Source organism: Anopheles arabiensis, chromosome 2 (assembly GCF_016920715.1).
Source record: "Anopheles arabiensis isolate DONGOLA chromosome 2, AaraD3, whole genome shotgun sequence".
NCBI classification, from domain to species: Eukaryota; Metazoa; Arthropoda; class Insecta; order Diptera; family Culicidae; genus Anopheles; species Anopheles arabiensis.
In genome coordinates this window covers 2,104,294-2,129,348 of record NC_053517.1, presented here as the reverse complement: position 1 = coordinate 2,129,348, position 25,055 = coordinate 2,104,294, and the positions used below count along the sequence as shown (strand labels likewise).

The 25,055-nt window shown below is 47.4% G+C and overlaps 1 protein-coding gene across 6 annotated transcripts; it reads left to right on the top strand.

Moving 5' to 3' along the window:
- The first annotated feature begins 349 nt into the window (after nucleotides 1-349).
- On the top strand, nucleotides 350-24,701 carry LOC120903415 (probable cationic amino acid transporter). Of its 6 annotated transcripts, none has more exons than XM_040312847.1 (12): nucleotides 350-598; nucleotides 866-1,396; nucleotides 16,402-16,586; nucleotides 16,667-16,820; nucleotides 16,896-17,027; nucleotides 18,424-18,522; nucleotides 18,955-19,163; nucleotides 19,430-19,601; nucleotides 19,699-20,295; nucleotides 20,361-20,507; nucleotides 20,586-20,751; nucleotides 20,842-24,701. In XM_040312847.1, exons 3-12 carry the CDS (start codon nucleotides 16,461-16,463, stop codon nucleotides 21,413-21,415), a joined length of 2,376 nt encoding a protein of 791 aa, XP_040168781.1. In that variant the 5' UTR covers nucleotides 350-598; nucleotides 866-1,396; nucleotides 16,402-16,460; the 3' UTR covers nucleotides 21,416-24,701. The 6 variants fall into 6 exon arrangements, with proteins under 6 accessions (XP_040168781.1, XP_040168788.1, XP_040168774.1 ...); XM_040312854.1 differs by having other exon boundaries at nucleotides 850-1,396; XM_040312840.1 differs by having other exon boundaries at nucleotides 815-1,396.
- The last annotated feature ends 354 nt before the right edge of the window (nucleotides 24,702-25,055 follow it).

The following is a 25,055-nucleotide window of genomic DNA, read 5'->3' as shown; positions in this document are numbered from 1 at the left end:
GATCGGCACAATTGCTGTAAAAACACAATGATTTACAAAACCATAGCACTAGTAAGCACGGAGGATACGTACGTAGAAAGACAGAGAGAGAGAGAAGGAGGGAGATATTGTGAGCTTTTGTTATTTCCACACAACAATGAGCTTTTCCCCAATTTCTCAGGAGCGCTTACCGAAACTTAGAGACGCGCTCATTTTCCCGCCTCCTTAGGTAAACCCTATTCGGTCACACGCGGTACCTGCCTCTCGCTCGCTCCAATCGGGTTCGCCTCCACAGGATTTCATATTTGTCGCTCTGAGCGGCTATGTCCGTAGATAAAAGCGAAAGCAAAAGCACACTCACTTGTTTTCCATGACAATTTTCCAATGTCCGTGTGTCGGGTCGCGCAAAGGCAAAGTTTCAACCGTAGCAGTCGGATGGTTTGTGGAGCAGTCGTGGCGTGTGTTGTGATCTAATTTATTCCCCAAATTCTGGTGCTCGGTGGTCCACCACTAGGAAGTGTGTGTGTGGCAGCAGAAACTGTGTCTTCCCCTGGCACCGGAAGCTGGGGCTTCAATCGACACGCGCAAATACGCACCGACCGACCAGTCAGTGGTGAACGTTAGTATCCTTTACAGTGATATAACACAACAGGTTTTTACGATCAGACTACTGCAGACCCCAAACGTGCGTACTAGTGCATCTTTTGTTCGACCAGGAACGCGACGATTAGCGTGTCCTTGTCTCCGCTACTGCTGTCTGGAGCGCAATGCGAACCTTTCGGTTGAACTAGATGATATTGTGCCTCTTTGTTCCTTGCCCTTCGGAAAAGTGTAGCAGCAACAGGAATAACCAGTGGTAAAATGTAAAAGTTTTCCCCAAATCTAGCATCAACACCACTCCCGCAAGCAGTGAAAAGTGAAAAGCGTGTATTAGTGTGTGTGTGTGTACGTGTGTTCCAATGTATCCGTGTGTATGTGTGTTGTCTTAGAGAGCGTAGATTCCAGTGAATGGCGGCGTTGAAACGTACGCTGATGGTGGAAATTCGTGCACAAAGGGAAAGCGCGTGAAAAGTATGAATGCGCGACATTGACGCGGATTCTCATCAAAGGGAAGACCGTGAGCAAAGCAAAGCGGGAAGGGAAAAAGAAACAAATAAAAGCGAAAACGTTAACTCCCTCCGGCCACCCTCACGCCTCCACCCCCACTCCCCCCCCTCTGCGAGTGCGCGCGTGGGTGCGTGCGATCCAAATCCGAGCGGCCGAACCCAAAGCCGACGACGAGGACACAACGGCGTGAAATAACCGAACCTGTCTGTCTGTGCGTGTGTGTGTGTGTGTGAGAGAGAGTGTGTGCCTGTGGTTTTTCTTCTTTTCAGTAGCAAGCGAAAGGCTGTTGCTGAAAGCGCCGACCAAACGTGTAAGTATAATATGCCTTTTTGTCTAGCAGAGAAAGTGGGGAAAAGCGCTCGAAAGAGCACGATGTACACAGCGTTGCGAGCGGGAGAAGTAACACGCAACAGCGACGCCAGCAGAACAGCAGCGCGCAGAGTGTGAGAGCGAGACGGGCGCCAAAACGGAAAAGCTCCTCGGGTGAACAAAGTTCTGCCGCTCAGAAAGGAAAAACTCTCGAGTCCTCGAACGGCGGGCGGGAGAGCAGGAGATGCACACTGTAAATGGTTATGGAAATGAGGGGTTACGCAGAGGGACGGGGGGATGCAACGGCGAAAGAATGGAAAATGTTCATGCGTATGGATAAAGGCAGGCAGTTTGAGGTTTGTCCGTTTGATCCATTGAGAAAAGATAAACGAGAGAGGTTTTTTGGCCACACCACTGGCTAAAGTTAAAAGATGTGCTGTATCTGGGCTTTGTTGGATGATCTTAAACCAAGACGAATGTGTGTGTGTGTGCGTTTGTTTCGGGCGAAATGTGTGGAAATGATGGGAATGTCATGGAACGTATCATGAATCTCACGCCTCACTGAAGCCCAATTGGAAAGCGCATTCTACGGCAGCTGGATAAACAAAGCTGAAATGATGTTTATAGACGAAATACCTACCAGTTTGCTCAGCTGGGAAAACAAGATCATTTGAGTCCAAATTTATCCCCAACAGGTGCTTCGAGGCATCACAGTTTCCCTTGGTTCTATCTAAATATAATGTCATGAAACTATTCCAGCACGATGCCACAAATTACCCTCATCAGACATCATCCGAAGACGAGGCGGAAAAATGTGCTCACCCTCTTTCCCCCTCCCACCTTGCCGTGACGGGAAAATGGGTTCGATTATTTCAATCGACGAAATGGAATAATTACCAGTCAGGCAAAAGCAGGCTCCAGTTGTTAACCATGTGTGCCAATCAGCTCGGGAAAGGGCAGGCTTACACGCATCCACGGCATTAACCAAGTAACCAACCAGCGGCGGTTGCCAGAGCAACTTCGCTTTTCCAACGGCCGACACCTAGTATGTTCACGTGCACGTGCCCTATGCGCAACAGAGCAGGCGACAGATTACGTCATCGTTCTCGTGCGCGGGCGGAACGGAATGCTTGTTCTTTACACTCCCCCAGCCCTGCACCCTGTCTCTTACTTCTCGCTGCACCGAGGGGCAACGCAAACGGAGAATCTCGTCCTTTCCATCCTACGCAGTTTTGACGCGCGATGACGACAGGACGACCGGAAGAACCAGCCGGAACAATAAAACCGACTCGCAACTTGTCGCCTCCAACCCCATGCTCCCCCATGACCGCCCCCAAAAATGGGATGTCAATGGCGACAATCCAGACGGCGTCAACAAGAACAGACACATTTGGGGACTTTTCTCTGTGTGTCTGGGAGTGTTTCGTTCTTTTTTCTTCCTTTCCGTTCGTTATTTCGACTGGGTGGAGCATCTTATCAAAAAGTGAGCCACCCGCTTAAGTAGCAGAATGTGGTCCGGCATGTGGCCTTCGCATACACACACAGAGAACAAGACACGTCCATAAAAGTGCGATTATCCTTAATGCACTTTTTTGTTGTTGTTGCTGCTGCTTCGCTCTGTATTCTAAGGCGGTTCCCGGTTCGTACATCCCACGTACTAGTCGAGCGTCATTCTTTGTGCAAATTGCAAATCGAATTGAATCGAGAATGCTGAGGCAAAACCCGAAACTGTCGACTTTTTTTTGGCACTGCAGCTCCAAGTGTCGTGCATTTGCCAGCATCCTGTATCCTGAACGTATTACCGGGCGTTCTATTATCAGTATCGAGCAGGTGCCGACGCAAAGGCAATCAAATTTGTGCGCTCGCTTTTCACTGTGCTGTGGCGGCGCTGGGGGAAGGGACGGATTTTGAACATCGTCCACACTTCGTCATGAAGCTGGTACACGCTACACGGCGACGTGTGGTTTTGCAGCACGAAAGCGAGAATGCTAAATCTATATCAGCAGTTTTGTGTGTGTAAAATCTTTACCCAGAGGCTACCAAACGTTAAATTTTAAATATTGAACGCTTTCTTTTGTTCCGCTGGTGCGCTGCACACGATGGTACCTTTGGCTCCCCCATTCATAATGTTTTATGCATTCCTTTACTGGCAGTGGAATGGTTCCACCACTCGATGAAGCTGTTAACGGTTGCTTGCATATCTATCTCGCGATCCGGCACAATCCTCGACAAAGCATTCTCACCGGTCCTCGATGCGCTATGGCACTATGGCAAGCAGCATCTATCTGCACTGCACAAACGTATCAGTTTTTGTTCTGTTTTTCCTGCATTTTTGCTTTACACGGATGGATAAACAAGCTCTCTCACGCCCTCGTTCGGTGTCTCTGAATGTCCTGTTTGCTGGAATTCAAGCTAAAAGAAATGTCCTACCATCCTGCCGCAAGGAAGCGTGAACGTTTCGCAATGGAATGGAATGATTGGAAAACGGCCAAAGCTTGTGCGGATGTGTGTGTGTATATTTGTGAAAAAAGCATAACACAATAGATAGCTCTTTGTATAACTTTAACTGAAGCTGCCGGGAGAGGAGTGTTTGGTTCCTTGCAAGAGGAAAACTGCGATTTTTATGACATTGGTTGTTCCTGCACCAGTGTGAGGGAAGCAAACTTATAGTAAATGTAAAACCATCTGTCCAATCCATTGCCAAAGCGTCACTGTCACCAGTTGCCGATGCTTTAAACAGCTGGAAGATATGAAAGCAATAGCTCCGGAACGGTCGGAAACCGTTCATTGGAAGGAAATGAAATAAAGTCATTTAGACACATTTCCTGTCCCGAGATTCTGATTAACTGTATCAGCTGGTTTATTGTAGTGGTTCTCGTGAAGGATTTGGATTCTATTTTAAAGCTCTTATTCTTAGAAGGAGTCTGACGCAACTACGCGAACTGAACGATGATTTGAAGCTACTGCTGATGCTCTTCTGTATTGCTCTTTGTATTGCAAGAAGCTTAAATATTTAAGCTAATCGATGGCAAAGATGAATTCAGCTTATTCTGTTCATTTCACATAAATCTATAATACTATACGTTAGAGTAAGAAGAGGGAGAGAGAGAGAGAGTTCTTCTTCTAAGAGTCCTTTGGTAAAATGATTGATTTCTATTGCGACAGAATTTTCGGCATTCAGGGTTTTCCAGGTCACTTTCGAATGTAAACATTATTATTCTTACTTACTTATCCGGCGCTACAACCGCTTTGCGGTCTTGGCCTGCCTCAGGAGTGTCCGAAACCGCTCACGGTCTTGCGCCTTCGTCTACCAGTCCGTTATGCTGGCCTTAATGGCGGACGCCTTCAAGCCATCTTGCCACCTCAATTTGGGCCTACCACGCCTCCTCTGTCCTTGCGGGCGGCCTAAAAAGACTTTACGGGCTGGGTCGTCCGTTTCCATGCGTACAACATGGCCAGCCCTCCAGAGCCTGGCGAGCTTGATACGCTGTACGACAGTGAGGTCGCCGTACATCTCGTATAGCTCGTCATTATAGCGGCTCCTCCATTGTCCTTACACACATACGAGGCCAAGTATCCTTCTGAGCATCTTCCTCTCGAATGCGGCCAAGAGGGTTTCGTCAGATTTGGATAGTGTCCATGTCTCAGAGGCGTATGTGAGTACCGGAACTATATAGGTACTATATAGTCCCAGCTTCGTCCGTCGCGACAGGTTCTTTGAGGTGAACTGATTTTTCAGGCTGTCGAATGACCGGTTGGCAGCCAGCATCCTTGCGCGCAACTCAGCTTCCATGCTATTGTCGTTGCTGACCTTTGACCCAAGATAGGTGAATTGTGGGACGACTTCAAAAGTGCGCTCACCTATCTGCACATCACGCCAACGTAGATTCTGATTATTTATTGGTAGGCCCGCTGATGCTGCCACCATCAGTTTGGTCTTTGCCTCGTTTATCTGCAATCCGAGGCTCTCTGCCGCCTGCTCGATCCCTTGGTAGGCTTCTGCTACATAGGAGAGCCGTAGACCAAGGATGTCTATATCATCAGCGTATGCCAGGATCTGGGTTGACTTATAGAAGATGGTTCCCGTAGTCTCCACCCTTGAGTCGCGGATGGCCCTCTCTAGCGCCAGGTTAAATAGGAGATAGGCAAGCGCGTCCCCCTAGCGCAGCGCCTAGACCCTTGGTGGTAGCAAAAGGTCCATTACATTGTTATTCACCGCATGCAAATGTTGTTCCACAACGATCTGACATTTCATTTCCATCAACATAATTTTTAATTTCTACAGCATGATTTTCAACACGACTTAAGCTGGATTGAGTTTGACAGTTCTTTGTTATGTGTTGAAAATCATGTGTTGAAACTGAAATTTCATGTTGAAACAAATAATCCATTTGATAGCTGTTGAAAAACATCTTGGATGCGGTGAAGAACAATGTTTACATTCGAAACTGGCTTGGAAATTTCTGTAAGTTCTTCTGATCGTGTTGTAGAAGGACCATGCCTAAAAGCTCTCAAATGTATTACTATTTACATCTTTCGAACAAAACAACGTCATGTGTCGCTTATTCTTAGTATATTAATAATGCTAGCTACATTACAAGTTCAATCACTTTACAATTGGTAAGTGCAAAACACATAACAGCATTGTCGCTTTCACCGTTTGTCAACAATTATGGTCGCCACACTGTTCGTTCGTTTGCCAACTGTTCAAGTGTCCACTTCTGGCTGGATTGCAACATCAAAGCTGCGGGGAGGGCGCGCATTTGGTGTGCGTGCATTTTCCACAAGGTTAAAGATTTGTCACTCGTGGCGTTTTGTCCCATCACCTTCCCTCACTTCGCTGCCTGACAAACGCGGTGTGCTCACGAACAAGCTCAAGAAAACCAACACCACTCGAGCTGAGGATGTGGTTTCCTCCCTGCCTTTAAGTCTGCGATGTGAATCTTCATCCTTCCTTCGCACGATGCGATGATAAATAGTATCCATCTAGCAGCTTTCATGCCTACAGCGACACTGCTTCATCTTGCCAGCCAGATCGATGAGTGGTTTCATTTGTTTTTTTTTTTTTGCTATGGACCTCACCACTTCAAGCAAAAACTGATGATGATTCTTGGTGGCAAACAGTTCGCAAAAGCTCCAAACCCTCTCTCTCATGGTCAAAAAACAACATGGTTTGTCGCTTTCCGTTAAGATACTGTGAACCTTTTGCTCCTTGTTCCCTTGTCCCTTTTTGAGGGATGACACACAGTTACCGCAGCACATTCCAAATGCCGACCATATCGACCATAGAAAAAGGGAGAAAAGTAAAAGGTGTCGCAATATTTTTCAAAACTCTTCTCTTACTGGAAACCGGTTCGGACAGCAGTTAGCCCCCTCAAATCAAATGGATGAAACGCTCGTAAAATTCACATCACTTTCCCGGTCGGTCGGTCGGTGAAGCTATTTAGGGGCCCAGCGCTTTCAATATATATAGCCGGGTCACACACACACACACACACATCATGGCCGGCTGGCACGGCAGAAAGCATTCAAACCGCCTACACTGTGCTGTCCACATCCGCTTTATCCTTTCTAATTTGTTTTTACCCCACCAGGGAGAGGAGAGTAGCAGCGGAAAAGCGTCGGATAAGCTCACCTTGACGGAAACGAGGGGGGGGGGGGAGGATGTGGAGGGAACTTTTCCTTTTGCGTTTGACCTTTTTCTCTAATCGAATACTGCCGTGCGGAGTAGAGCGAGCTGTGCTAGCTTAGTGCCACAATGGTACGGAAAAGGGTAGTTGAGATTTTCACTAACGCTCTAAAATCAATGACGTTCATGTCTGCTGCTGCTGCTTGGCTCAGCAATAAAAATGGACAGATTTTAGGCCAGCCAAAACACATACGCCCCAAACTGTACCCTTTTTGGGCTGCGCAAATATTGAGTGGCGCACTGTGTGTGACTGCCGCCGGAATCGATCGACCAAACTGGCGGGCAGAACGATTCGGATCGTAAAATGAATCATTATTGATCTTTCCTACTACCCTCCTCCACTGGGGGGTAAAGGTCACTGTCATTGGGCATGGGAAGAGGCAACAAGTTGCTCCCGAATTGGGACGTGCGATCGGTGAATGAAGCCATCAAGCGGAATATGAGCGGTAGTAAAAGTGTTTTGTTTTTTAGTTCGTAGTTGCACACTAAAATTGGGCGGTCGTATCGCACAAATGGAGCGCATTTTCACTGCTCCACCACTTATCGATTATTACGAATTCGTAACGATTGTTGTCTTGCTGCGGCCATTGCCAATAATCAATCGTTGGCGGGAGCAAACGGACCCTCCTTTTTCCTCCTTTTTGGCTGGTTATTTTTTATTAATTTATCGCTCGCTGTGTATCGTTTCACACCTATCCACCCACCTGGGCAAGGAATATAAGCCTTGCCAGCGGAATCGATTGGATCAATTGATAGGACGACTCGCGAAACCGACACGAGGGGTCCCACGAAATGAGCCGATAATTAAATCGACATTATTTCCACCCCCGACAAAACCGCACTAACAGAGGGCAGCCAAATGGTGTAGAGCCGCGTGTTTATGCGTTTCTCATCGTTTGCTGCCCTTTTGTGTCTCGTAGTGAACGCATTATCGTCATCCGACCCAACGTGGTACAGAGCACCCAGTTGCGGTTGAAGCTGGCCCACCTGGCACCCCCTGTGTGACCCCGTGTTCGTATTTGTCTACGTCTGGCGGTGGTGGTAGGGCGTAATGTAATAAAGGCAAAGGCTCCTGTGCCACAACCTCTCTCACCCTCTCTCTCGCTGTCTCGAACTCCATCTTCATCCATCCTTGCGCTCGGGCACTTAACCCGTGCCCGAAACAAGCAATCGGTGTGGCGCATATGATTGAATACACCCACCGGCAGCAGTGTGTGTGTGGTGCGTTGTGATAATGGTACATTACATTGATGGGCTAAATTATTTATTACGCCCTCAGCCGACGGATGAAAATGGGATCGAACTCGTCGGGAGAAAGAGAGAGAGAGAGAGAGGGTGGCGCAGTTTTTGTTGACCGTTAGTGCGGGGAGAGAATGTTTACCATTGTTTTCACAGCCGACGACAAACGAACGAGGAAAAACTAGCAAACGGGGAAATGTACTACAAACATTCAATCAAGTAAGTGTTAACAAAGTTGGATGGGGAGGGGGGGGGGGTGGAGGGAAAAAAGCACACGCGGGAAGGTGTTGGGCTGGCAGGGAATCGAGTTTTAAAAGCCACAAACATAGCACAGCAGTTCACATAAAACAAAACTAAATCGACCAGAGATTGCGCACAAATTGGATTGAGTTTTAATCCAATATAACCGGTCTCGTAGTACAGTCGTCAACTCGTACGACTTAACAACATGCCCGTCATGGGTTCAATCCCCAAATAGACCGCGCCGCCATACGTAGGACTGACTATCCTGCTATGGGGGGGAATCAATTAGTCACTGAAAGCCAAGGCCACTAGTGGGTACAGGCAGGCCTTGACCGACATCGGTTGTTGAGCCAAAGAAGAAGAAGAACACGGGTGGGTATTAAGCGGAGCATTCAAAAATGTGTGTTCCCCGGGGGGAGGGAATTAACGAACAGATCGGTTCGATTTTCTAATGGCACTTTTAAATTGTTGGCAGTTTGTAAACAATTGTTTACATTTTCTCCGTCTTTTAGTGGAGGTGCACAAGTCCGTGCCATCGTGCTGGGAGTGCTTTTGGCGGTACAAAGCTTCACATACAAATCTAACATAAACCATCGACATCGGGTTCAAACACAGAAACGCCAAAAAATGGGTGGCTTTTTGCCATGTTTGCCATGCCCCATTTTATAGGCACATGCCGGTCACAGCCACGGCAGTAGATGGATGCTTTTAGTGGACGCAGTACGACGAGAAGGGCGGTTTGAAAACATCGTCAAATCGTCGTTCTCGGGATATCACCTGATATCTCGGGTGGGGTAAACGTATGCCCTTTTTGGGAAAAAGAAAATATCCTTCTTGTCAAAGCCATTTTCCTCTGTTTTCAATCCACCCGAGGCACTTTCCATTCCGATCGTGTCGACGAACATCACTGGTATAGGTAGGCTTTCCTCGAAATGGAGGCGCCTGGTCGAGCTGACATTAAATTATATCGCTTTGTTTGTCAAAAGGCTTCTGCTTCGCCGCACCGCCGACACCAAATAATAATAATAAAGCACTGTGATGCAATAAATTTTGCCAAACAATTTATCATTCACATGCAAACCACCACAGTACGGGCTCTCCGATTTCGCTCACGAGCGCGGTACAACTCCCTGAAGCGAGGAGAGTGTTTTTCCGGCACATTGTGCAAAAGCCATTTCAGGCATCATTGAGGGCGGAAATTGAACTGTAAACAGTCATTTCCGAGGAACGGCCACACAATGGGCCGAATGTTGTGGGCGAAGCGGGGAAAAAAAGGAGACGAAGCTGGTGCAGGGCCCGAACATGTTTTGGAAAATTGGAAGCCAATAATAGCGATAGTACGTCTTCCTGCTCATTACAACCAATTAGGCTATCCGACAAAACCCGACTCCGGGTTGGCAGTAACAAGCACTTTATCAATCAACACACACACGTGCTCCATGAATAATTGGCTTGAGGCACAGCTTTAAACTGAACCATCGTTCCGTTTCGCATTCGATAACGATAGCTGAGCGTAATTGGAACTGTTGGTACGGTTTTTTTCAATATAATTATTGGGCTGGAAGTTAGTCAAACGTGGCAATGAGATAAATGGGAAGCTTGGGTTCGAAAATAAAGCGCCTTTCAGACTAGGATTACGCAAGCGGCAAAGAGCTTTTCAGTGAACAGCGGCACAGCTGAGCTTATTAAAAATGTATCAGTACTCACGAACGCACGATGAGGCACACTTCCGGCAAAGCTCTCTTCCGCCCATGTATTATGCCCTCCAGAGAAAGGGGTTGAAAATCAAATTCCACTCCAGCTCGGTAGCTCTTATCATCATCATTATAAGTATCATCGTCACCATCGTCAACCAAGGGGGGGGGGACGTCACAGCGTATGTTTAGCATCGCTGGCGCGCCCCGTAGCGAGAGCGCGACGATCTGGCTTGAAATGCTTATGATTGCGCAAACAGTAGCAACAGCATTAAAGCGCCTTATAAAGGATTCTATTACCTTGTGAAGTGTACATACCGTGCGAACAGTGCAGGAAAGTAAAAGAAAACGTCCTGGCGACATGAAATAAAAGGTAAGGCACTAAGACGCTTGGGTTCGCCGTCCGCGCCTTTATACTGTGTACATTAGGGGGACTTTCTATGGATCCCTTTTTTCTCCCTCACCCCCCCTCTCTTCGTTGGCGGTGTGATTGACTACTCTGCAGCAGTCCGCTGCGGAGAGACTTATTGAAGTAATTAGCAATCAATCTTCTTTTATCACCGTGTTACCCACCCATGAGTGCTGTGAGCGCGGTGAGGGCACTCACCACAGTAAACATAGGCTTGTGCTGCATACTGAGGCCGAGGCAAAAACACAGAGGGAATCCTTTTGACTTTTACCTTCCTGCACGACTGGATACGACTTATCTTGTCGTATGGCAAAACATTATTCCATCAGCTCTTGGTGCAGTGGCACAGGCAGGAAGGAAATTTCAAAGCAATGCTCCTAGCCACCCGCTCCTAGCCTTGGCAGGGAAAATAGGGCTGGAAAACTTCACCAACATGACATGTCCTTCGTGGAACCCCGTCTTGGGGTGGGAGAGAAACAAATGAAACATGCTAAATGGTGCTCCTCCTTTGCTCTCGCAACAAGTTTTAATGTGAAAAAGCAAGCTCCCCGACCCAATCGAAGCAAGCTGGTAGCGTCTGCCGGTAGCTATTGGTGCTAGCGAGGCGTTTAAGGGATGGGGCGAGTTGCAAATGGATCGAGCAAACATCCTGGACCTGGCAGGGAAGATGGGGCTGGAAAGTGTAAACAGAAGCCTGCAGGGCGGGTAAACACAGTCATTAGATTCGAACGCAATAATGACATTTCTGCTGACCGTAGCATCGTGTGCTTAGTTTCGAACGAACCGAGCAACTAGGACACACTTCCTCCTCCTCCTCCTCCTCCGCCCTCTGGCTTTCGGGGACTGATTATTTGCATTCTCTTCTTCTTCTTCTTCCTGCGACCATGGCGACGATGGGTCGTGCTTCGTTGATTTATGCTGCAATAAAAGGTGTGTGTGTGTGAGTGTTGCGGGAGTAAAGGCGAACGATGCGTTAGGAGCTACCCGGATCGAGCTTGCTAGTAATTAATTTAGTACACGATTCATTTTAATCAAGCGTTTTTGAATGTGACTGCGATGTTCCCTTTTACGAGCGTGAGTGAGTACGTTTTCAAGTAAGCTTTCTATGCGACACTGTAATATATGGTTCATGGCAGTAAGCTTTCCACGTAGCACCGTCCGGGTGTGTCTCGATTCAAATGAGGTCACCAATCAAAAAGTTGCTTCCAACTGATAGTCTCTGATCCCACGTGACATGGTGAATCTGTTTGGAGCACAATCAGGGGTGGAGGGGGAAGATGGAAGAGGCGGGGAAGCAGGAAGATGGGGGTTGATGCTGATAAAAACTCCGTTCACAACTCTCAGCTGCCACCAGAGGCGCGCACAACTATCGCTTCATTCCGCTCTCATTACAGTTGCCATTTTCAGGCGGTCGGTTCCGCCTCTGCCATTCCTATGCACCCCTTTTTTCCCTATGGCCGCACGGTGTACCAGACTTGGGTCGTAAAGAAATCCCCCGCGAGAGCGTTTATTTTTTATGGGCAAATAGAAAAAGTTTGCTATTGTTTGCTTTCCGTGGGGCTTGCGGAACACTTTTCCGATCCCGCCTGGCCATGTCTCCCCGATGGTCAGCAGCCGGCATTGAAGCAAAATAATAAAAAAAGGAGTAAAACGGACTACCAGTAGAAGGAGAAGAAGTGCGGTGAGGCTGGCTGTGTGCGGTTTTCGTTGGGAAAATCTTACTTTTCGCGCAACTACACCCGTTTGCGCTTTTACGGGTGAACATTCTGCGCTCTGGAGAGAGAGAGTGGGGTTTGGATTTGGTTATGGTGATTTGTGTTTTATTATTCCACCCCTTGCCAGCCCTGCCTCAATCCCCATCAACTGTTGTTTGATAGTGTTTGCGCTTTTGAGATGTGCTTTTTTGTTTTGTTTGTGTTGGTAAAGTTATGTGTCGCTTGCTTTATAGGTAATCTTGCATCTTGCAGTGTAAACCATTCCATTCCACGGTCACGATGACGATTGGAGTAAGGTAACAGAACAAAAAAGCTCCCTTTGCCCGTAATTCTGTCGCACACCGGTGGTGCAATATGCATACAGCATCCCCGAACAGAATGGGACTGCTCTACATATAAAATAATGGAATTTTTGCAATTCGCAACATAATGGACCGCTCTGCAGACCGGACAGATCGAAGATGCAAATGAAGCATCGCAATCTATTTGTTATTCATGCAAAGGAATATGTAACACGTTTTTACGGGCGCTGCAACACGTGGAGGGTTATCTTTTTTTAGGGAGAAGAGGCGTTTCGATCGATACATCATTCCGATTGGAAATAGAGAGAGCTTACACAAAAGAAGCTCCAAACGAATGCACCAACATCGGTGAGAAATTAACGTTGCAATGTGCAGTGCTTGGGGCATAAATTGGTACATAATTCTCCTTCCCATACACGTAAGACATGACGACGTGCGACGTGGTCATAATTAATACACCTCACGGTGCTTTTCTTCCCGTTACTAGTCGCAACTAATTGCCCTATTCAATCATGGTGAAATATGTTCGAAATTACACGTCACTTGTTTTCGCCGAACCACCAAAGAGTCGTTTCTTAGGAACGCAAACGGTAGGAACACGACCTCGCGGGACCTCCTTCACCGGTCCTGAGGTATGGGGTGCGGGTATTTAAAATTAAAGCTGGATCAATAGCACGCAGCTCAACACGAGCGGGAGGCGCACGACGATGCATTTGTGTTGCCCATCTCTTGCGTTTGTCCTTGCAACGGTGGAAGACAAGGGTGGGAAAGAAGGGGCGGGCAAAATTGTACCCAACTAAATTGAAATTACATTTTAAATTGCCATAAAATTCTCTTATCTCGTTCGTTTCGTCGTTTCGCCCCTAGACGGTGTAATGTTATTTAAGAATGCATTTTATACCTCTGTTGTAGTACGGTCGGGAGCTGGTGCGGGATAATCGTAGCGAATGGTGGCGCCGTATGGCAAACGTTGCACCTCCAGCAGGTCAACCACAAAACAACGCAGGCAACACGGCCACCTTCTGTACCGCCCCTTAATGAACGTGTAAATGGAAAGCAATCCGGTAATAGTCCTTTTGCTGGGGAGTACAAACAAGCAGCGAACCGTTCGTACAGCAAGCGTAGCACAGAAAGACAGCAAGCACACCCACCCCGTACCGTGGGGTTAATCGCAATCTACTAATCCCACACCGTATGGCGTTGCTAGCAATGGTGGGAAGAAGCCGTTGGTCTCCAGACAGTGTAGCATCTCGGACCCCCGAGCTAGTTGACATTTTAATAATTGCATGCTCCAGCTCAGATTCAAAACGCGTCCGATTTCTCCCGCGGAAGGAAGGAATTAACTCAAATGACTGTTCATACCAATTGCGTTCAACCCACGATGCGGAGCGCGTGAATGCAAAGTGAATTGAGGAAAAATCAATACACGAGCAGGCAAAGTAAACGAAAGATAACATAAACAGCACTGCCCGAAGCCGATACGTGGGAGGTGGTTCTGGAGTTCTTTGTGTTTCTTTGCCAACTTTGCTGTTGCTGTGAAAAGTTGTGCTTCATTTACAACGAACGGTTGCGTTGTTCTCTTTGGTAATAACCCAGTGGGCTGCAAAACACTGTGTGGTCTGTCTGTCGGAAAATGAACATAATCACATGCTATACTTTGACGACTTTGCATCCTGTGTCCTGTTGCTGAACCCGACTCACTCGCCTCTTTTTAATAAGCTGGTCCATTGGCAAAACTAATAGGGAAAGCCCGGGACAGAACGGTACGAGCCGATGATGAATCGTGCCCGTAATTCATTACACGACGGGACACGACTGCCCCCCATGTTGGATGCTTCTCCGTTTGGTGTGCCGCCCGTTGAGTGAGTGGCATTTATCCCAACGACTGAATATTATTGAAACGTCGCACAATTTAGCAGCAAGGACGGAAGGAAAGCTTGCAGAAAGCAGCATGCAGATTCGAACCACAGAGGGAGTTTGCTGTACAATCCACTCCCTTCGTGCATTGTCCTCTGGGGTAAAGGTAACCAGATTTTCGCAACGATATAACACAGCACAGCTTTCCGGGAAATCTCACGACGGCACAGTTAATGCACGGGAAAAAGCTACGGGACGGGGGAGCATGGATCCGATTAGTGGTACGGCGAAAAATCCGCAACCATTGACGGGCTGCAGCACAAGCACACCTTGTGGGGGGTGAACTTTAGCTCCACCGTACTTGCTTCTTTCCAAACACTCGCCTAATCCATTGCCTGTGGTGTTCGTGCGAGCTAAACAAACAAATTAGTTATTCTGTCTCGAGCAACTTCCGGTCGCACAAAAGATTGTCCAACTGGCATTTTCATTGTGCGCTCGAAAGGGAAATGGAAAATATATACCAAAGGTAGCAGAAAACACAATTCAACACACACACACATCCTTCTCACATCGCGTGACGGCAAAAGTTCGTGTTTTAATTGAAAAAAGGAGCTATTAAAAAACAACCCCAAGTCCCCCGGAACGTCGTCGGAACCTGGCAACCTGATTCTATTTGCACGTTGACAGTCCGGTCCGGTGGAATGGTCTCCGTTGAATTTCAGCTGAATTTCAGTTTAATCAAGTATTTCACTCTTTTTCCTTTGATTGTCGCTGCACTGAAGTGAGCGTTTCCGTTGATTGAGCGCCAGCAGCTTGGCAAATGGCTAATTTTATAACCACGAAATGGAATTTTAATGATAATTCGCACAATGCAGTCCCGCCGCCCCATGTAATGCCATTATGGGGTTTTGCGATCTTCGTATTCGGTTCCATTTGACGATGGGCTGTTTCGCTGTTATTTCTTCATCCGAGCACGTCCGCAGCTCATGCCCACCATGTCCTCGTCCACGAAGGGCACTGGGTTGGCTCCACGTGTTGAGCTTAATTTAATCGATTGTTGCTAAAAATTGCTCAACAAGTCTTGTCTTGTTGGTGGCAGCAACGCCAAGACGACGACCTGAGACGGTTGAAAGTCTCACACACATACCAAGGAACACACACACACACACACCCACACACACGATGATAATGGAGCAGTGTAATATGGTAACATATTACGCGGTCTTCGCACGAGTTGAAGAACAATGAAGTGACACTGCGAAAAGGGCAATTTGTTCGCGATTCCCACCACGGCCCAACCCAACACGGTGGAGAGGATAAACACGCTGCTCGGCAGCAGCATCGCATCGATCGCACACACTCGGCGGTGGTTGTTATTTCGACGCGGGTATGATAATGGCATGGTAAATGGTTATCATGCGTCTGACATCAGCCTAGAGCCCGAAGAGCCGAAGCTTTTGTGCTATCAACCGTCGTTCAATTTACATCTCGACGTACGGGCGCACACACACAACGGCACACCCGGCACACGCCAGTGACTTCTTCTCCGTTAAGAAAATGGCAAGAAAGCCACCCCGTGCAACCCAACCAGCTAATGCTACCAGCAGCTGCCACCAGCAGGCAATCATCGTTTTCGTTCGCCTTATTGCACCCATTTTCCAGCCCATCGAACGGTCCTCCCTTCCCCGTTGTCGCTCTCTCTCTCTTGGCTTTTCTTTCGCGCACTAGAATTCACATCAGGAAAGCGCTGGTACTGATCTCAATTTAATTAGCTGTCCCCATCGAAGTGATCATCGATCAATTGCACGCACGCACAACTTATCACCTTCTTTTTGGTCGTTTCTGTTTTCCCCCACAGCTGCCTACCAAACCTGATTGCTGGTAAGACCGCAGCGTCTCCCGCCCGCCAACAACAGGATGAAGTTTTCCATCCCGATGCCCGGCGGCGGTACCGGGCTGGCCCTCTTCTCCAAGCTCATCCGCACGAAAGATCTGCACAAGCTGCAGGAAGAGGACCCGAACAGTACAAAGCCCAGGCTAACCGTAAGTGTGTTCGTTCACTGAATTGCACTCCACAGGAGCGTCGTCTAAACCGTGTGCTCTGTCTGTTTCGTGTGCCGCAGAAATGTCTCACCACACTCGACCTTACCTCGCTGGGTGTGGGCTCCTGTTGCGGCACGGGCATGTACCTGGTGGCCGGAATGGTGGCGCGAAACATCGCCGGACCGGGCGTAGTGCTTAGTTTTTTCATCGCAGCCGTAGCTAGTATATTTTCAGGTGAGTCGTGCCCCCTGATGATGCCCCATGACAACCAGGCACGAGTGACTAAATGTTCGCTTTCTTCTCTCACAGGCGCCTGCTATGCTGAGTTCGGTGTACGAGTGCCACACACGTCCGGATCCGCGTACATGTATTCTTATGTTTCCGTGGGGGAGTTTGTAGCGTTTGTCATAGGATGGAATATGATATTAGAATATTTAATTGGTAAGTGTGTGTGTGTGTGTGTGTGTGTGTGTGTGTGTGTCGCCGTCTGTATTTAATCAAGCTCATCGTACCAAATCACAAGACGGCACATCTTCAAAAGATCCTATTTATAAAGTCGCACACGCCTTTGGACAAACCTTGTTGAATCCTGAGAGACAGACAGAAAGAGCGAAGCCAGAGACAGAATTGGACGATTGCGATTGGGTGTGAATATTTTATAATGCACTTCATTTCATAATCAGCCCTCAATGACGGAAAGCCACTTGTCAACTGACTTTAGGACTTTCGGAGAGTTGCTGTTTGCGTCTGGCGATGCTCGGAATCCGGCGTGCCTCGGAAGAGCATAACATTGAACAAAAGATGACTGGTCAACTGGACAGGAGGACGGTCCAGACCGGCTAGAGATGGGTTCAGGAGCGAGTGGTGATAAAATATTTACTTTGCCAATTTTCCCAGTGGCCGGCAGTGGCTGAATAAAGAAGCCTGTAAGGGATACTCTATCCCCTTGCTGCCAGGCATTGGATAGCGGGACAAGCAACAGTACCAGAGCCCGCAGATGGGTGCCGTAATTCACACGAACTTGGTGCCACCGTTTTTACCATGCATACGGACGCCGTCGCCTCGGACTCATCGACCCAAAGCTTGACGACACCCGGTGCTACTCTCGACCCCGACCGACTTGTTTGCTCAACAGCCCGCGTCAAGTGACCATAACTGTGAACGAGTCCTGCCACCACCGAGTGGGACCGGACCAAGTGTGTGTGTTGGGTGGGTTTGTGGGCCATGAATTCGGTAGTTCCCGCGCAAACCCAGCCATTTCCATAACTGTCAGACCAGCGGGACAACCCCTAGGAGTGCAAAATTAGCAGCCCATGTGAAGCAAATCTCTCTCGCTCCCTGCTTTCTACTCCCTAGCGTATGTCAAGCCGAAACGTGACTAAGTATAATGTGCAACGCCGCTGCAGCTGCAACCTCCTGACGCTGACTAATTGCTACTGGCGCTGTGGGCGATGGTGCTCATCCCGCACACCGTCCGTCGTGCATACGGAATGCATGAAAGAGCTTTCAAGCTAATTTTCGTCCACGTTCTGGTGCCGGGAAGCTCATCGCGACGCTGTACTTCCCGCGATGTCCCCTTGGGGTCCTTGGGAAGGTTCGGGCTGGACCGATTTTTATAGCACACTTCCATGCTTTTGGCACACAAACACGCACACACCTGTGTGTGTGCAAGCGTATAGAAATCTCAATTAAAATTTCTCCCTTCTCGGTATTCACTCGGGTGACATGACTGCATCGCGCGCTGCCGCTGCAAAGTGCAAAGCAATTTGGGGACGAAATTAATTCGCTCGATCTGTTTTTATCTTCTTTCTGTTTCACCGCCGTGTAATGCGCGAAGGTACGAGCGCGTGTGCCTGCGCCCTTAGCGCAAGCTTCGATTCACTGTCGGGCGGCTTCATAGGCAGAAGCATAGCGGCCTCTGTGGGGACCATATTCGGTACGTATGTTGATGGTCATGCACGACAATGCGTGGCGAATGCGAAACATTAGAAACAAAAACACATGCGTGCTCTCCATTTTTTTGGTTTTGTTTTTGTTTCATCTATCCTATTCAGCGTTCTCTCTTTCTCTTTACTGCTTTACTCTTTACTGCGGCTACTTTAGCCTAGCATTTAGTTACCACTTTCTCTTACTACTTTTCTTCTTCCATTTTGTTTCCAATTGGGTTGTATTTTATGGCCTTTTTGACTCGTTTTATCGTTTTACTATCGTTAATCTTATTTACCTCTCATACTCATAAACACACACCACTACGGCTCGGCTACCAAACTGGACTGGGTCAAACCCCATTGTATTTGATTCACCTTAAATTTACACAATCATGCTCTCTCTCATGCGCGACCACCACCACCACTGGGGGGACTCGCAGGGCGGCCACCGGATTTCATCGCGTTCGGCATTACGCTCGTAATGACGTGCATCCTGGCGCTCGGCGCTAGCAAGTCGGTGCTCTTCAACAACGTCCTCAACACCGTGAACCTTGCATCGTGGGTATTTATTCTAACCGCAGGCTTGTTTTACGTCGACACCAACACCTGGACCGAGCACGAGGGCTTCCTGCCGTTTGGCTGGAGCGGGGTAGGTTTAACATGTTGCCTGTTTAGCTGTTGTCTGTGTTACAGTTCTGCTCCTTCAGGGTGCATGTCGTGCTTTGTTCCCCCCTCCTTTTCGGTTTCTCGACGAATATGTTATATTCCATTTAGGAGTAGTGGAGCGTTTTTCCTTTGTTTTCCCTCTCTCTCATGGCTTTGTTTTTCTTTTTTGGGTCGGGAGTGAATCGACGACGAGTGGGACGCTTCTCCTGGAGGGCATTTCAAATTTAACCTTTGCTTCGATACATTCAGGTATTTACGGGGGCGGCCACCTGCTTTTACGCCTTCATCGGGTTCGACATCATAGCAACGACCGGCGAGGAGGCGCACAATCCCCAGAAAAGTATCCCGAAAGCAATCGTGGGCTCATTGGTTATCGTCCTCATAGTGTACGTTACCAGCAGCTTCATCCTGACACTAGTTGGTAAGCCTTTCATCTCCTTCTTTGTAGCTTCGAAGCGTTCCAAAAGAGGGACATGGAAAGATGTTATGTATGCCTCTTCTTTCCTCGTTCTTTTTAGTTCCTTACGATCACATCGACTCGGGCTCGGCGTTAGTGCAGATGTGGACCTACGTGGGGGCGCCCAAATGCCGAGCATTGGTAGCAATCGGTGCCACGGCCGGGCTGAGTGTGGCGATGTTCGGTTCCATGTTTCCCATGCCCCGCGTCATCTACGCTATGGCCCAGGACGGACTGGTGTTCCGTCAGCTTTCGCAGCTGTGGGCCAAAACGGGTGTGCCCGGAATTGCTACGATCGGCAGTGGTATAGCCGCCTCCCTGGTGGCGCTTACCGTGCAGCTCGAGGTTCTCGTTGAGATGATGTCGATCGGTACGCTGCTCGCTTACACGCTCGTATCTACCTGTGTGCTGATCCTGCGCTACCAGCCCCACAGTACCTCGCTGGTCGATCTACTGCCTGCGCAGCTTCGTACACCGCAGCCGCCAAGCACCCCGGATCCTAGCACGCAGCAAAGCGTCAAGGCTAATGTGATGATAAAAAAGATCACCCGTGGATCGCCAGACTCCGACGATAGCTATGACGACGATAGTCCGGACGGCTACATGGGCCGTGACGATCAGTTCCTGGTGACCGACCGCACGGAGAACAAATTTTACGGTAATGGGAAAGATGAAAACGGACACTCCTTTCGGTAGAGCTCTTACTTGAACTCCTTCTTCCAGGTGCAGTACACGGGGGTTCGCAAGGAAACACGGACACTTGTCCGATATGGATATGCGATTACATTGTAGGTCGAATTCAGCGGTACTCTTACTTATGTCCAGGATTTTTCCCCTGGATAAGACCCGGCCCGGCAACGCCCGAAACAGGTAAAGCGCAGGGACTGGCCACATACGATACGTCGTCGGAATGGCAAGAGTAACTCGTTATGGTTTCTCATCCTCCAGGAATGTTCGTAACAAAGCTGGTCGGACTGATGTATGTGTGTATATTCTTGCTGGATCTCTTCATGGCCATCGGGCTGACGGGAGCGTTCTACTCCTTAGCGTACACTGTCCTGGTGTTAAGTATAATTTGGATTCTGCTTGTCATTTCACGACAGCCCCAGAACCGGTATGTACCGACAGCAAGTCTCACAACGATGGGAATAGGAAGAACTAGTTGACGATGTTCAACGTTGTGTTTTTTTGTTTGTTTTTCCAGATATGCACTATCGTTCCTCACTCCTGGACTTCCATTCATTCCAACGATCGCCATTACGGTAAACATCTACCTAATATTCAAGCTCAGTATTCTCACCCTGGTACGGTTTACCGTCTGGATGACGCTGGGGTTGATCATGTACTTCTACTACGGCATCACGCACAGCTCGCTCGAGAATCCGAGCGAGGAGTTTGAGCTGACCGTCGACAACAACGGTTCGGCGGCACAGAATCTCCAAATAAATGTTCCTTCCACCACCACCACCGCTAAGCCAAGCAAACGCCAACGCACCGAACCGACCGCTGTCTGGGACCGGCACGGTTACGAGAACCGCATGGCCACAAACGACGACGGTGAGTACCAGTGGTCCGGGGCGAACCAGCAGCAGAACAACACGCACCCGTACAGTTGGAACACCAACGATGCTTGGGGCGATCGAACGATCTACGATCGTCCGCCACAGTCAGCCAACATTTTCCAGCCGCCGCCTGCAACGACGACGTCCGAGGCGAAAAAGGATGGTTTTGGCATGTTCTACAACGAGTCCGCCAGCTACCCGACCTGGGACGACTAAGGCAGCCCATGGCACAACCTTCGCAACCTTCCCACTGTACATACATGCACGCTGGAACCGTTCGAGGCACTCTGCTCTCCGGTGGACGCTGCTCTTCCCACTATCCTCCTCCCAAGAAGTTGGAAAACAACACGTCCGCCATACGTTCCTCGGTTCGTTGCATATGCGTATTTTTACTGTTAAGTTTTCGCGTTCCCGCAATACTATGGGGTGGTCGGTTCTTGACGAAAGGGATGTATTTCGTATTTCCATCCATTACCATTACGTGCTATCTATCGTGCTATCTCTAGTGCACTGACCCAGTGTACATCGTTGAGCTGTTTGAGCAAGTGAAGAATGTGATAAATGCAAGGACATTGCGGGAAGAAGGGCAACACAAAATGAAAGCATACATACACAAACAGATACTTACAACATATCCTTAAGTTAAGTTAGACTCATTAGCAGGGAGCAGAGAGGAGAGGTTTTACTTAAGAGGACAGAGTCTTGATTTCTCTCTCGGCAGCTATGGACAATCTTGGGATGTACTATTTTTTCGATCACGTAACATTAGGTTACCTGTTTTTAAATTCTACCATGTACTTGTTAGAGATCCATTTACTGTAGGTCTTTCAATTATATTGTTCATAGCTCGGTGGCGCAGCATTTCGCAGCAGATTTTACAGTTCAGTTGTGGCCGGAAGCATACTTCAGTTACTTCAGTGGAAGGAAAAGAAAGTGAAAGAGGTGTTCACACTCTCAGCACACGCGTGCGACTGGGTTTCTTCTCGACGTATTTAACAACAAAACAAAACACAAATATTTACGCGACGATTTAATACGCTACGATCTTCAGCTAAATCTACCTGAATCTAGGAATGGCAATCAGACCGAACCGTGTGTAGTTTAGTGTAGTTAAATAGTGGCGACGCTCCCCAAAACGAGCGGATGCGTTCGAGCGCACTGTAAAAAATGCACGCAAAACAACACACACTAACATTACAGTACGACTCCAAATTATGACACCCACGTACATTTCCTATCATCACGTGTCGCATCGTGAATGCATTCAAGCGATACAACAGATGTGCGTGCAGTTCTGCAAGAACGCAGTGTATCTTTCCTTGTAGTATCGACTGGCCACCGACTACTAAAGAGCGTTAACACAGTCTGGGGAGGAAGACAGCAGGCAAAGTGAAAGGATTTTAGATAGATAGCTAGCCCTTTGAGGATTTAGTATGATGGCAATGAAAGGGGAGGTGATGCAAGCGGTCAGTGTAAGAAAATAGGGACGGGGCCGATGGTGTTCGCTTGAGCAAATTCTAACAATTATAAATACTAAAAGAGATTGTAAGATATGAACGTATGTGCCATGAGTAAAACTAAAGTGAAGCAGTGATCAGTCACTACTGATCGGCATTGGGGCACATAAAGCGAAGGGGAGAAACACCCCGAACAGCAGGGACACTCGTTGCACATTTACGTTACGTTTATGAAAAGATGCATTTAAAACAAAATGATATTGTTTCAGTTGTGTCATAGCCGATCGAGACTGTCCGCCGTGATGTGGGATTTATCTGATTCGTTATCCGCACGTGGGGAGGGCCTTGCACCTCCCACATACAGGAATACACACGCTTAACAGCAGATACTTGTATGACTTGTTAAACATTGCTTCCGTTTTAATTTTGTAGTCATTTGTTCAGTCGTTTAAATACGCCCATCGTTAAACCATCTAAGCTTATACGAGTGAATGGAAAACGATACTATCGATGATGATTGTTTTAATTCCACTACCCTGAACCGTTTCACGCCACATCATTAAACATTCCAGTAACACACTTCAGCAAACATGTTCAAAGCAGTGGTTCATACACATTAAAATAAATATAAACAAAATAGACATTACGTACGCATAAACAAGTGAGAAATCAGTATCTTTCATCAAATTAAGTGATATTTTACTGTTGAAGTTGTTGGTTGAGTAACATAATAATTATAACGATAATATACACATAATATATGAATATCAAGGAAAACAAACTGGTCGGGCACGAAAGCACGAAGGGATCCAAAGGATAAGCGAATCGATACCACTACTATTACTAATTGTGCATTGTTAAGCTGTACATTTTCGTTGTAAGTCATTTCCTCTCACTCACTAAATGTAAAACGATCAGCAGTAGCAGTATTCAGTGACCGGCAGTACAATCTCCCCTCTCACTACTCATCGGCACTGTTCGATCGTTAAAACATCAACATAAACCACCGGGTAACGTCGGAATGTGTGTTTGGTAGCAAAACACAAACGTTCGTACTTGAAAGCCACTGAAAATATATTCCAAACCATTCGCCGTATTGTGTAGTACATTGGGCAGGGAGCAAAAGAGAGGACCGGAACCTCCACACGAATGTGCCCTCGAACCAAGGAACCAGCACCATTATCTCGTTTACTTGTACTTTCTTTTCCACTCTGATTAATCACAATCACTTGCACAATCATTGTCATTTGTACACTTTATCAAAACTGTGACTGTAATATATACCAAAAAAAAGAAGAGAAAATTGAAAATGTATTTTCACGCAACTTAGTTGTTACCTTTTGCTATTCATGTAAATGTGTTTCACAGAAAAAACCAGCATCAAACCGTCACGCAGTTTCAAATCGATACAAAAGAGTTTTAACTTTTCTAAGTGTGATATTTACCTCTACACATTACACATAGATTACCAGTTTACTATGCAATTTTCTCGTAAATCACTTCGTAAATCCATCATCGGTCGACTTAACACCAGATGCACACACCCAAGTAATGCGCGCAGTCTTGCTGGTTCGATACTGGTCCACAGTTACTAGAACAACCAAACCCAAAGGATTTAATGTACAAATACATGATACAACTGGAAAGAACTCTTTCCGACCGTTTACGCTAGGGGTGACCACTACCAAAGAAGCAGGACAGGCAAATTAATTACAGCATACCGACGAACAAATACCCAACACCATAGATCCATAGAATAGAGTCGCGAAAAAGGCGATCCTTGCCTACAGCAGCAGTGTTAGGTGTACTTCATGCGCATAGATGCGTCAAAAGAAGCTCCAGTTATTACATAAATATACACATAAAGTATATATATATACATACTTATACATATATAGCTAGTACGTCTATTTCAATTTTTTCCCCGATGCGCGCTACCCACTCAAGCGCTCGTACTACCAGTGTACTTCTTTACGTGTGTAGCCATTAATGAATAAAAAAACATATTTAAGAGAGAAAACAAACATCATTTAAAGAAACAAACAACAACGTTACGGAAGACATGTTGAAAATTGAGAAAACTTGTTAAATTCACTGCTCCAAGGAATTCGTTATGTGGCGTCAGGATCACCGCTATCCCGAAAGATACGAAACACTCTAATGCGCAAATATAATTAAGTTAAACAGTGGAGCACTTGGAAGAGACAGATACACTATACATACATGTTTGTTGAGTTATCTTAGTGTAAACAGTCACATAAGCAGATGAATGCCGGTAGCATCACTGTGTAAACATTATACATATACATATTGCCGAACAACGCAGATTAATCTACTCTTTAAACTAAGGACATCCTTGCTAAATTACTGCAAAGTGCTCGGACTCTGAATGCCGTTGG